Source organism: Alosa sapidissima, chromosome 12 (assembly GCF_018492685.1).
Source record: "Alosa sapidissima isolate fAloSap1 chromosome 12, fAloSap1.pri, whole genome shotgun sequence".
NCBI lineage: Eukaryota > Metazoa > Chordata > Actinopteri > Clupeiformes > Clupeidae > Alosa > Alosa sapidissima.
In genome coordinates, this window is record NC_055968.1 from 25,042,133 (window position 1) to 25,052,985 (window position 10,853).

The 10,853-nt window shown below is 44.3% G+C and overlaps 1 protein-coding gene across 3 annotated transcripts; it reads right to left on the minus strand.

The window, feature by feature from the left end:
* Window positions 1-23: 23 nt before the first annotated feature.
* LOC121724829 (calcium homeostasis endoplasmic reticulum protein) lies at window positions 24-10,853 on the minus strand. 3 transcript variants are annotated; one of them, XM_042111675.1, is made up of 19 exons: window positions 10,627-10,853; window positions 9,935-10,108; window positions 9,729-9,767; window positions 8,758-8,921; window positions 8,452-8,589; window positions 8,118-8,269; window positions 7,157-7,268; window positions 6,822-6,911; window positions 6,111-6,327; window positions 5,132-5,298; window positions 3,115-3,532; window positions 2,781-3,022; window positions 2,517-2,650; window positions 2,226-2,312; window positions 1,943-2,089; window positions 1,599-1,703; window positions 1,238-1,329; window positions 612-797; window positions 24-332 (listed from the first exon to the last, which is right to left on the minus strand). In XM_042111675.1, the coding sequence occupies exons 1-19, from the start codon at window positions 10,649-10,651 to the stop codon at window positions 295-297; spliced, it is 2,727 nt and encodes a 908-aa protein (XP_041967609.1). In that variant the 5' UTR covers window positions 10,652-10,853; the 3' UTR covers window positions 24-294. The 3 variants fall into 3 exon arrangements, with proteins under 3 accessions (XP_041967609.1, XP_041967608.1, XP_041967610.1); XM_042111674.1 differs by having other exon boundaries at window positions 3,115-3,553; XM_042111676.1 differs by lacking the exon at window positions 9,729-9,767 and having other exon boundaries at window positions 3,115-3,553.

The following is a 10,853-nucleotide window of genomic DNA, read 5'->3' on the forward strand; positions in this document are numbered from 1 at the left end:
ACAACAGCAAACACAATATGATGCATGATTTTAAAAATATTTTTTTTTATTTTTCGTTTTGTGGAATTACTGGAGTGAAGTCCTGATGTGAATACATGGGTTTAAAACGTCTTCTTTCCACTACAGCTTTTAACTAGAAAACAGAACACTACAACACAAAAGTCTGATTCTTTTTACACAAGTTCCTTGTCATTCAGTACAAGAGCAAGAAAGGGGGGACATTCAAGAATGACAACCATAACCAGTGTTCAGGTTTCTTAAAAAAAATGGATGGGGTTTTAAATTGATGATTTATCATTCTGTTGTTGCAGGCTCTGGCGGTTCCCGATTCACTGTGAAGTCAAATAAAACAAACAAAAAGATGCATTTAAGTTTACAGGGGTCAAAAATGGCCGACTCTGATCGAGTAGAGGGGCAAATAACACTGGTATATATCCATTCATGAGGAAATATAATGAATGGTTACTTCCTCATTCCAAACGTAATCTAAAGTAGCAAACTGATAAAGCTTACATATTTCAATCTATATTATCCAAATCACAGCCACAGACTCTCTGACTCATGCAGTTTCATAATTTTGAGAAAGCTCAGTGAACTGGAAATACTCTTACCCTCTTCTCTGGCTTTCATACGGGCCACAAAATTGTAGCTTTTGTTCCTGCGGTAGTTCTCATAAGGGTCGTCCAGCGATACCCCGACACCCTTGTACTGGTCCCACCTGTCTCGCACATCTCCACCTTTGATGGGGTCCTGGATGCCCTGCTCCTTGGCTCCAAGTCCTCCAGAGCCACTCCAGCCTGTTCAGAAAGTTACAAGTAAATCACACAACAGCACATATACTCACAAAAGCTATTCAACATTCAACAAAAGGTGCACAGTCGAAGCATACATTCACAAAGACAATAATAAAAAGTAACATTTGTAGGAAACTAAGTGTGAGCCAGTGATGTGTACACACTGACACACTTTACAACCAAAGACACGCAAAACAGAAGGCACTCGTGTGAATAATTCATGAGGCAGCCCACTAGACAGGTGAATCCTTTGTTTACAAGTCCCATGTTTTGCATTACCAAGAACCTTGAGACTGCAGTAAGAATGCAGCAGACAAATGTTAAAAAGATGCGGCTGCATTCTCATATGCCCCTGTAGGTGTTGTGATGGTGAATAGTCATTAAAAAATCCTGATGGGAGCAAGTGTTCGGACATTCCAAGCTTTTTCCTCTCCCAGTCTTACCCATCTTCATGAGCATCTGGTGTCCCTTGTTCTCCTCTCCAAGCCGCAGATCAATGGGCACCGATGACCCCGTACCGAGCCCAGACGTTGAGCTGTAAATAAAGACCAAATAAATGGGTCTTTACATTTATTCAGGAATACACAACCATATAGACCCTTTCAACAATAAAAACAAAAACAATGCTTGAACGTTCTATTTGGGCCCCAATCTACTTCCTCTGCATTAAGATAACATATGGAATGTTAAAAAGGAAGTCTTGTGGGGCCAACTATGATGCTGATAATGGAACTCTCTTGAAAGGGTCCATAAAATCATTGCCGGGTCACTCTCAGGTAGAGAGGGGTGTGATGGCAGACTTACGGGGGAGTAGGGCTGCGAGACTTCTCCTGGCGTTTCTTGTCTGGTGACTTGGAGCGAGATCGGGACCGGGAGCGACTGCGTGACGACCGTGACCGGCTCCTGCTTCTACAGACACAAACATTTTTCACCTCAGTTCTATCATATTCGACAATATTCAATTTACCTTCGACAATCTCTCAGAGTTACTCCTTTGAGGACTATCCTCAACAACAAGAATTAAAAAAAACATTTTTTTAAGAATCACAAAAAACGTTTCAGACGTTTGTAAATAGAGCTTAAGAAGGTGCCTCCATGACGGTAAATGACAGTAAAAAGCCTGCAGATCCGGCTTGAGGTGTGTGTACCTGGATCTGGATCGAGAGTAGGATCTGGAACGGGACCGGGACCGGGACCTGGAATAGGACCGCGAAGACTTGGAAGACCTAGAACTAGAACGTGACGAAGAGCGCCCCCTGCTGCGAGAGCGACTGCGGGAACGGCTGGCTCGCATGCTGTGGGGAAGGAGACCAAACGGGAAGAAAAAAAAAAGAGCAATCGTGAGTGAAAGACGAGAGAAAGAGCGTGGAAATGCACAGCACAAAAATCAGCTTCAATACAATATCAGCATCAAATTCAGCTTCTCCCCACCTGTTGCGCTTCTCCTGTTCCTTTTTCCGCCTCGCTCTCATCTTCGCTCTGAAGAACTCATAAAGGCCATTTTGTTCCCAGCCCTCACTATAAAAAAACAAATGACAAGACAGACTGTTAGCTAGTCTGAATGGGAAAGAATTCCTACTTTCAGGCGGCAACTTATGTTGTAACTACATAGGAGAGCTCTGATGAGTTACTAAAAAGTACATTAGATCTACAGTGAGCAACTAACATGCAGTAAATATCAAAGATATATCAAATGTGTTCTTCACAATAAAGATGCAATACCTGTTTCTGGGTCTGTCGTGTGATGGGGGACTGTAGAAGGCCTCCACTGCAGCCAGTAGCCGCTCACTAGGAGGCATGGGAGGTGGAAGGCGGATGTCTTTGGGATCCAAAGCCTTGTAGTCATGGTCTTCTAGCTACAAGAGGCACATAAAAATGTTTATATATACAAAAAAATGAAATCAGACCTTAAAATTTAAATGCAATATCAGTCTAAACCATTTCAGAATACCACAAAGCATACAGATGTATGAGATGATGACGCACCTTTACTAACGGAGCCATCAGGCCTGCTGGCAGGTCGAAGTAGGGGACGTTGGGTACCAGACTGGGGTCGTCCTGGCTGACGTGTGCGGGAGCCGGGCGTCTCATGTGGGGCGACTGGCCGTTGAAGCCATGGGGCGGGGGACCGAAGTCCGGGTGCTGGTTGCCGCCCCACGGTGGATGCTCAGCCATTCCTGGGGGCGGAATCCTCTGACTTGGGTGGTGATGAGGTGGCGGCCCGATGTCTGGATGGAACGGGAAAGGAAGTCAGATCGCTGAAGCGCATGTAAAAGTACCAATAAAAACTTTTAGGTGGTAATCTAGGTGTTTTGTTTACCTCCTGGGAAGTCTCCTTGAGGGTAATCAAAGCGGTGTGGGGGGTATGGGGGTCTATCAAAGTGGTGACGTGGCGGGAAGTCATCCTGCATGAACCGCGGCGGGAAACGGCCGAAGTTGTGCGGGGGAGGGGGCTGGTTGAAGGGCGGCGGCTGCTGGTGGGGCGGGAAGGGGCCTCGGAAGTGCGGGGGCCGCTGCATCCTGAACGGGGGCTCCCTCTGGCCCCAGGGGGGCTGATCCGGCTGGTTGCTCCAGGGCGGCTGGTCGTACTGGCCGCTCCAGGAGGGAGGGGGCTCCGACTGACCACTCCACGGGCCTCCGCCGCCACCTCCACCATCGCGAGGGCCACTCCAGCTGGGGTCCCTCTGCTCGTTCCACATGCCCTCGTGGCTGTTCCACGGAGGACATGGCGGGGGGGCCTGAGTGGGGTCGAAGGGAGGCTGAACGATGAAACAACATACATCAGTGCTGACTGATGCAAAACTATCTAGTCCTTATTAGAATGAGATGAATGAGTAATACATGGAGAATAGAGTACACTTGTGACAGTATTATCAGGTTCTCTCTTCATTGAAAGTTGCCATTATTAGACCATCTTTGAAGAAACTTGGCCTTGACTGTAACGATTTCAATGATTATCGTCCTATATCTAACCTGCCATTCATTTCCAAAATACTGGAGAAGGTAGTTGCATCTCAACTTCAGACCTATCTCCAAAACGATAATCTCTTGGAGCAATTTCAATCTGGTTTGCGCCCCCAACACTGTACTGAAACAGCCCTGGTTAAAATCACAAATGATCTCCTCTGTGCAGCTGACACTGGTCTACTATCCATCCTCATTCTTCTAGACCTCAGTGCTGCTTTCGACATCGACATGACATACAGACATGGATGACGAGCAATTACCTGAATTTCAACAGTAAGAAAAAAACTGAGCTGTTGCTCATTGGCCCCATATCTAGACTTGCAAAAAACAGTATCTCCTCAATCTCCTTTGGTGAGACCACCATACCTGTCTCCAAACAGGTGAAAAGCCTTGGTGTTATCCTGGACAGTAGCCTTTCATTTTCCAACCACATCAATAATGTCTGTCGGACTGTGTTCTCTCACCTCAGGAACGTCTCCAGACTGCACCCTGCACTCACACAATGCTCCGCTGAAGTGCTTGTCAACACCCTTGTAACATCTCGCATTGACTACTGCAATGCAATCCTGACAGGCATCCCAAACAAACTCATCCATCGCCTCCAACTCATTCAAAACTCTGCAGCACGGATTATCACCCGCACAAAGTCCTCCCAACATGTTACACCTCTCCTTATAGACCTACACTGGCTCCCTGTCTCTCAGCGGATCAACTTTAAAATCCTGTTGATGACATGCAAAGCCCTTCATAACCTCTGTCCTCCAGGTCACAGAACTCCTACAGACTTATACACCGTCCCGTTCACTATGTTCATCTACAGCTGGATTATTGTCAGTACCAAACATCAGGCTCACCACAATGGGAGCAAAGGCCTTTTCCTATGCTGCACCCAAACTGTGGAACTCACTCCCCTCACACATTCATGCTCTCGACTCCATCTCACAATACAAAACGGCTTTTAAAACCCACCTTTTCAAGATAGCTTATGGACTTTAATGTGCTTTTTACTATTACTATGTTTTCTTGTTTTTAATTTGTGTGTATATTATAAATTTGGATTTAATTTGATTATATAAAAATGTCACTGTGTTTACTCTGTAAAGCGACCTTGGGTGCTTTGAAAGGCGCCATGTAACAAATAAAATGTATCATTATTAATATTATCACAGTTTATTGTCTAACCTACATTAAAACTTACTGCATTATTTCACATAAACACTTCATCCAACTCATGAAGTCTATGACATAACTATGAATGTCTATATATCCATCATATCTAGTATCTACTCACTGTAACGGTAAATATACATCAAGATACACACTACACTACCGAGACAGAGGAATACACGGCCATGTAGGAGATGACTCACAGGCTGCTGGGGGTTCCAGGCTGGCATGTTGTGCTGGGGTTCGAACCAGCCGGACTTGGAGGATGGGATGTCCGAGGGGCCGCTCGGATTGGAGGAGTCTGGAGGTCGGGTGGGAGTACCGTCATAATCTCCTGGAGGTGGGCCCGCCATAGGGGGCTTACTCTCACCTGGTGGGATTAAAAGGAACGGGTTACAGTGGGTTCTGGGCGGTGGTAGCAGGAGCTGGGCTAGCGTGTAGTTGCCTGAAATGTTGTGGGTTCAATTCCCGGCTTCCACCATTGTGCCCTTAAGCAAGGCACTTAACCCCAAGTTGCTGTGGGAACAATGGCCCTCGTAATATAACTGACATATGTAAGTCGCTTTGGATAGAAGTGTCTGCTAAATGAGCAAATGATGAAATTATGAGGTTACAGAGGAACGGGTTTAGATGACTAAAGTGAACTAGAATAGTCTGTCCAGTCAGGAAAAAGTGTGCGCATGACGGTTTGTCTATGTTATCTGCCTGCATGTTTAACTGGGAGGTTAACAGTACCTGAAACCGACTGTGAATGTGTCTCTGGGTTTGTGTTCCTACAGCTGCTTGGAAGAACTCACTTTACTCTCAATTTTCCTTGTTGAATGAAAGACATTCTACCTTGAATCATTATGAAAGGCACAGCAAAATGGAACATGGACATGCTAGTGAGATAACTTAAATGTGAAATACCATAATTTCCAACAGAGAACATGAGTTTCCTGACTTCCAGATGCTTTTTAGCTGAGGGTAAGACCTGCTAATCAATACAGCACCTGTCTCCTCCTGAATAGTTTTAGAAGACTGGATTAATTTTTTTTTAACGTACGTGCCACTATCGCGTCTGGTGTAGCCAGTTGCATTGATTACAGTGGAAGCTATTTGTTGCAGCAGGTGCTCCAGGAACGGAGCACTTCAGACAGCTAGGTGCCCGGTGTAGCCTCCCTGTTAGTCTGTGTGGGTCACCTGGCTGGGAGGTCAGCGGCGCTCCTTGTGACTTCACTTCCCCGTCCGCTGGTGCCAGCTGGCCGACGGCCGCCGCAGCCGCTGCCACAGCGACCGTCTGCTGCTGCTTGAGGTTGGTGATGAACTCATCGTGCTGTGTTTTGAGCGTCTGGATCTGCTGCTGGAAGGCCAGCTGGACGGGCTGCACCACAGCGGCGTACTCTGTGATCAGCGACGCCTGGAGGAGACACAGCAGCAGCTCAGTCAGCAGGAGGGTTGCCAAAGCATCATTTAATCATGTTTAATCAGAAGACATCACACCAGTGACCAGAGGCCACATTATGCATTATAATGACCCTGGAGCCATGAGTCCTGGCTTTATACGTAACTTGTTAAAACCTGTGGTCATGGTAAAATAGGAGTCCTGAGTTGAACGGGAATTCATTTCTGAATTTGGTATGTCTCTGCATATCGACATTTGCACTTGCTGTGCAAGTCTTTTCACTCTAAAACTGGCAACAAAGTGGCCAAAAACCTGGTTTGAGACATTAACTTGCTCTCCATTTACTCATCTCCTGGTTTAAAAATGCTAATAGTTGACAGGAAAGAAAATGCAGATAAATGTGTGCATTTCAACCCTGCATTCCACAACGGATCAGGTCAAGCGTGTTGATCAGTAATTCCTCTGGCAGGTGCTTCACCTGTGGATGAACAGACTGCCGAGTGGCTCACCTGGTACTGGCCCAACCCCACAGCTGGGTTTTTGAGCTGCTGGATGGTGATGTCATCAAAATAGCCATTCTTCTCCCACAGCTGCAGTAACTGGAATACAGTTTTCAGAGGCTGTCAGTTTTCCATGCAAAGCATATATCTAACACTACAATATCACCCTTATGATCCTGAAATGTGTTTGTGACATTTGGATATGACATCTTTATACATAAGAGCAACATTAACCACTTAAAAAATGGTTGCAAATGCAAGATTTGTGGGATCAGAAGAAGGAAAGCATGTGTCCCCTTTAAAAAAAAAAAGCAACCATAGGGAGGAGAGTGATCCAAATGTACCCGGGTTATTTTCTGCTGTTTGTCCTCCTCCACAGCCAGGAAGCTTGTGCAGTAGATGGGCACCACCACCTTCTGAATAGCAGCCAGGAGATCTCGCTGCTGCTTCCTCTGACTGCAACAGCACATACATAAGGTCAACATTTTTTAGACATCTATTTTTTTGTTTTTGCTTTTTGTGCCAATAGTGTACAAGCAGTCATGAGGGTAAATAGATGATATTTTGAATAATATAACAAATTAAAAAAATATATTTCATTTTTTTAAAAGAAAACAAAATATGTTTCATGAATCAGATTCTTTTAATTAGTCTCCTTTTACCTTTATGAATGCTTTGCACAATTTTGCCATGATAACCAGCTTTATGACATGGTCATCTATATTACTTCTCAATTAACATGAGACAAAAAAGCAGCCAATAAATGCTCAATGTGTATGGGAACTCCTTCAGAACTGTTGGAAAGCCATTACCAATGTCTGACTTAAAGCTGCAGTTGGCAAGTCTGACAGACTGAGGGGATGTTTGGCCATGTTTGCAACTCTCATGCCTCTCCCCCACTACCACCGACCACCCTCTCATCGAGGTCGTGCTCGTCAGTGAGCACCAGACTATGATTGACAGTGAGATTGACAGCCCTGTTCTGATTGGACCAGAAGAACCGGGAGCTGTGGATTTTTGCAAAATAAATAACAGGCTCTAGGTGGAGGTAGAAGTGCAGGTTTTTTTTCTAAAATCGGCTGATTTATGTTGTTCTGTCTGAGCATAGTGGTGGTTTCAGTGAATATGATAAAAAAAAATCTTGCCAACTGCAGCTTTAAAGTGGTTGAGAGAATGCCAAGAGTGTGAAATGCGCTTGGTGGTGGGGGCCCAAAAGCAGATCATGTCTAAGCAGATCTATGTCCTCATGCTGTCAATCAGTGTGGCAGTGTGACATTTGAGTAAGCCTCGGAGTAAGAGACCCACCAGTGATGGAGGACATCGTTGGTCAGGTAGATGAGGTGGAGGCGCAGCTCAAAGTGGGCCGTCTCTGCCGTGATGCGATTGCGGAGGTGGGAGCACATTAACTCGCAGTGTGGAGGGCCCTTGGCGTTATTGAACATCCAGTTTTTACCAGCCTGGAGAGAGATAGCCAGAGAGCAAAATAAAGATAAATCTGAATCTAAAACACCTCCACGGGAGAATATTTAATGCAAACTGTTGAAATGCTAGGAAAGAACATATGTGTCAAAAACATGAAGCACAGTCAACAAATATTATACATATAGCACAAATTTCAGTCATGTAAGATTTCACTTACTGAAATGGCATCTTTTGTGCAGGTGTCGATGATTGGCTGTAGAAGGCTGTCAAACTCCCCAACATCCAGCTGAGTGTCAGCAAGCAGCTTCTGTGTCTGCTGCTCCATTGCTAAAGCAATGGCCGCCGTCACTTGTTCCTGAAAAATAAACAACAATAACTCATGTCAAAGATCCATGAAATGCTATCTGACTAAGCTGGCTGAGCAGAACTCCTACCCGTTCACAACAAACTTGTACGAAACAGATTACAATCTTATTTGAGGTATGCCAGTTCTATGTGATCATGGTTCTGGTGGTGAGCATGCCTGTCTGAGTGTGTTGAGGTGCTGCTCCTGTTGCTGCAGGTTCCACGTGCTCTGCTGGATCAGGTCATCCACTGCAGGGGTGGCCGGAGGGATAGGCGGCGGAGGCAGCAAGGTAATGGGTGGGGGCACGTCTGGGATCTCCTTCCCAGGTGGTTTGCACATCACTACAACAGAGCAGAGTGGCATTATTACAGAGGTTTGTCAGCTGTGCAGGAGATGCTGATGTTTTGATTTTATTCTTTATCATTTTGGAGTAGAGAGTCATGAAAATGATTTTGAGGATAAAGATATGTCTACAACAACATGGAAAGCAGGAAAGACCACTGAACTGAAATTAAGTGGCAAAGCCAATCAACAGGGGGAGAATCAGCACTGCGTTGCATGCAATTCTTTTCATGGAAGCCAATGTGCAATTCCATGTTTACACTTTGTGGGAACAGTTATGGCCAAGAACAGATACTACCATAACTTTACCGGGCATCTTCAGAGATACCTTTACGGCTGGGGGGTGCGAGAATTAAAAATATATTCAAACAAAAATTACAAAAGCCAACTGAGAATATTTTGGAACACTGCAATGCATGGGATGCATTGGTCTTATTGACACTCCAATGCAAATGCAATATTTGTACTTTGGTTCATGGATTGGCTACCTCAGGCTAATGAACTTTGATGAAGTGTTGTTGCAGATATGTACACCAGTATAACTGTAACCGAAAACACTGATTTGGCTAATTTGACCAAATGATGTATGCATTTACAAAATGCTATATCAGTGACCCATTCCAAATCAGATTCCCAAAACGTCAAATGCAACAAAACGTACAACCCAGGTAAAGCCCAAAAAAACAAGGTAGAACACACACACATCTCCAAGCATGTCTGATGAAACATTATTCCATGAGAAACAGAAAGTAAATGTTGGGTGTTCACTTTCATATTGCTAATCATATTTCAGATTTAGTAAATACCTTCCAATTTATACTCTTCACACTCGTGTGTGGAAGAATCTATGAAGAAAGAGGGATTACTTTATTACAATACATGTACATACACCTTACAACAAGGTGGAGTAACTCACACCATAAAACCCACTCTACTTTCCCATCTGTGTCTAGGGTCACCCATACCCTGGCAGCAAAACAGATTCTGATTTAGATATGTGTGGATTACTTACGCTGTTGCTGTTCAATGGCGAGTTTGTACTTGTAGTATCCAAAGAACTCTCCTCCGAATAGGAAAGAAAATTTATGATTATCCTTTTGTTTCTCCATCGTCATCTTTTCAAATTCGGGACCATTGCGAGCAACAAACTGAGCCAGTTTGTCGATGACATTTCTCAGCTCTTGGTCTGTAAGACGACAATAAAGTTAATACTGCAGTGAGTGGAAACTCCAGGTACAAGATCATCTTCGTAAGCAGTATTGACGGGTGGATCAAAGTTTTTAACTGTGCCAACAATGAATGAAATTGGCTCATGACAATGAATTACACGGATAAAATCATAGATATTGCTCAACACGATTCATCAACAGGTAACTCTACTAACCAGACGAATGTTACATGAGTGAAAGCACTGTGATGCTAGCTAGCGTTGAATAGCTAGCATTATTTTGCCCGGCATAAGTACCGTTAGCGAGCTAGCCAGTTGGCTATAGATAGCAAACATTAGACTCATATTCTGAATGAAAACTTAAAGTAATAGAGTTCAAGCAATCGTACAGTTGATTTTACAGCACACATATGTGTCGCACATTGCTTTGTTAATATTATTTTGAGTGTTTTTTTTTTCTTGTTAGGAGCAGGTAACATCAATCAGCACGCTAGTTAAGTTAGCCTGTTCGGATCATGCAAGCCTGCACTACGAACCTTCTGGAGGTGTCGAAATATCCATGATGATGTATCAAGCAGACTAAAGCAATGGTAATTGCAGACAGTGGAAAAAATGACAAAATATCACGTGTACCAAAAAGGTACACCTGTAAGTTAAAACATAAGCAAGATTCGTGTTATATTTGGACACGGGCGCTGTATTTCTTCAACTTCCACACACCGGAAATACATCACATTCTTTCCGACGGCGTCACTTCATGGAG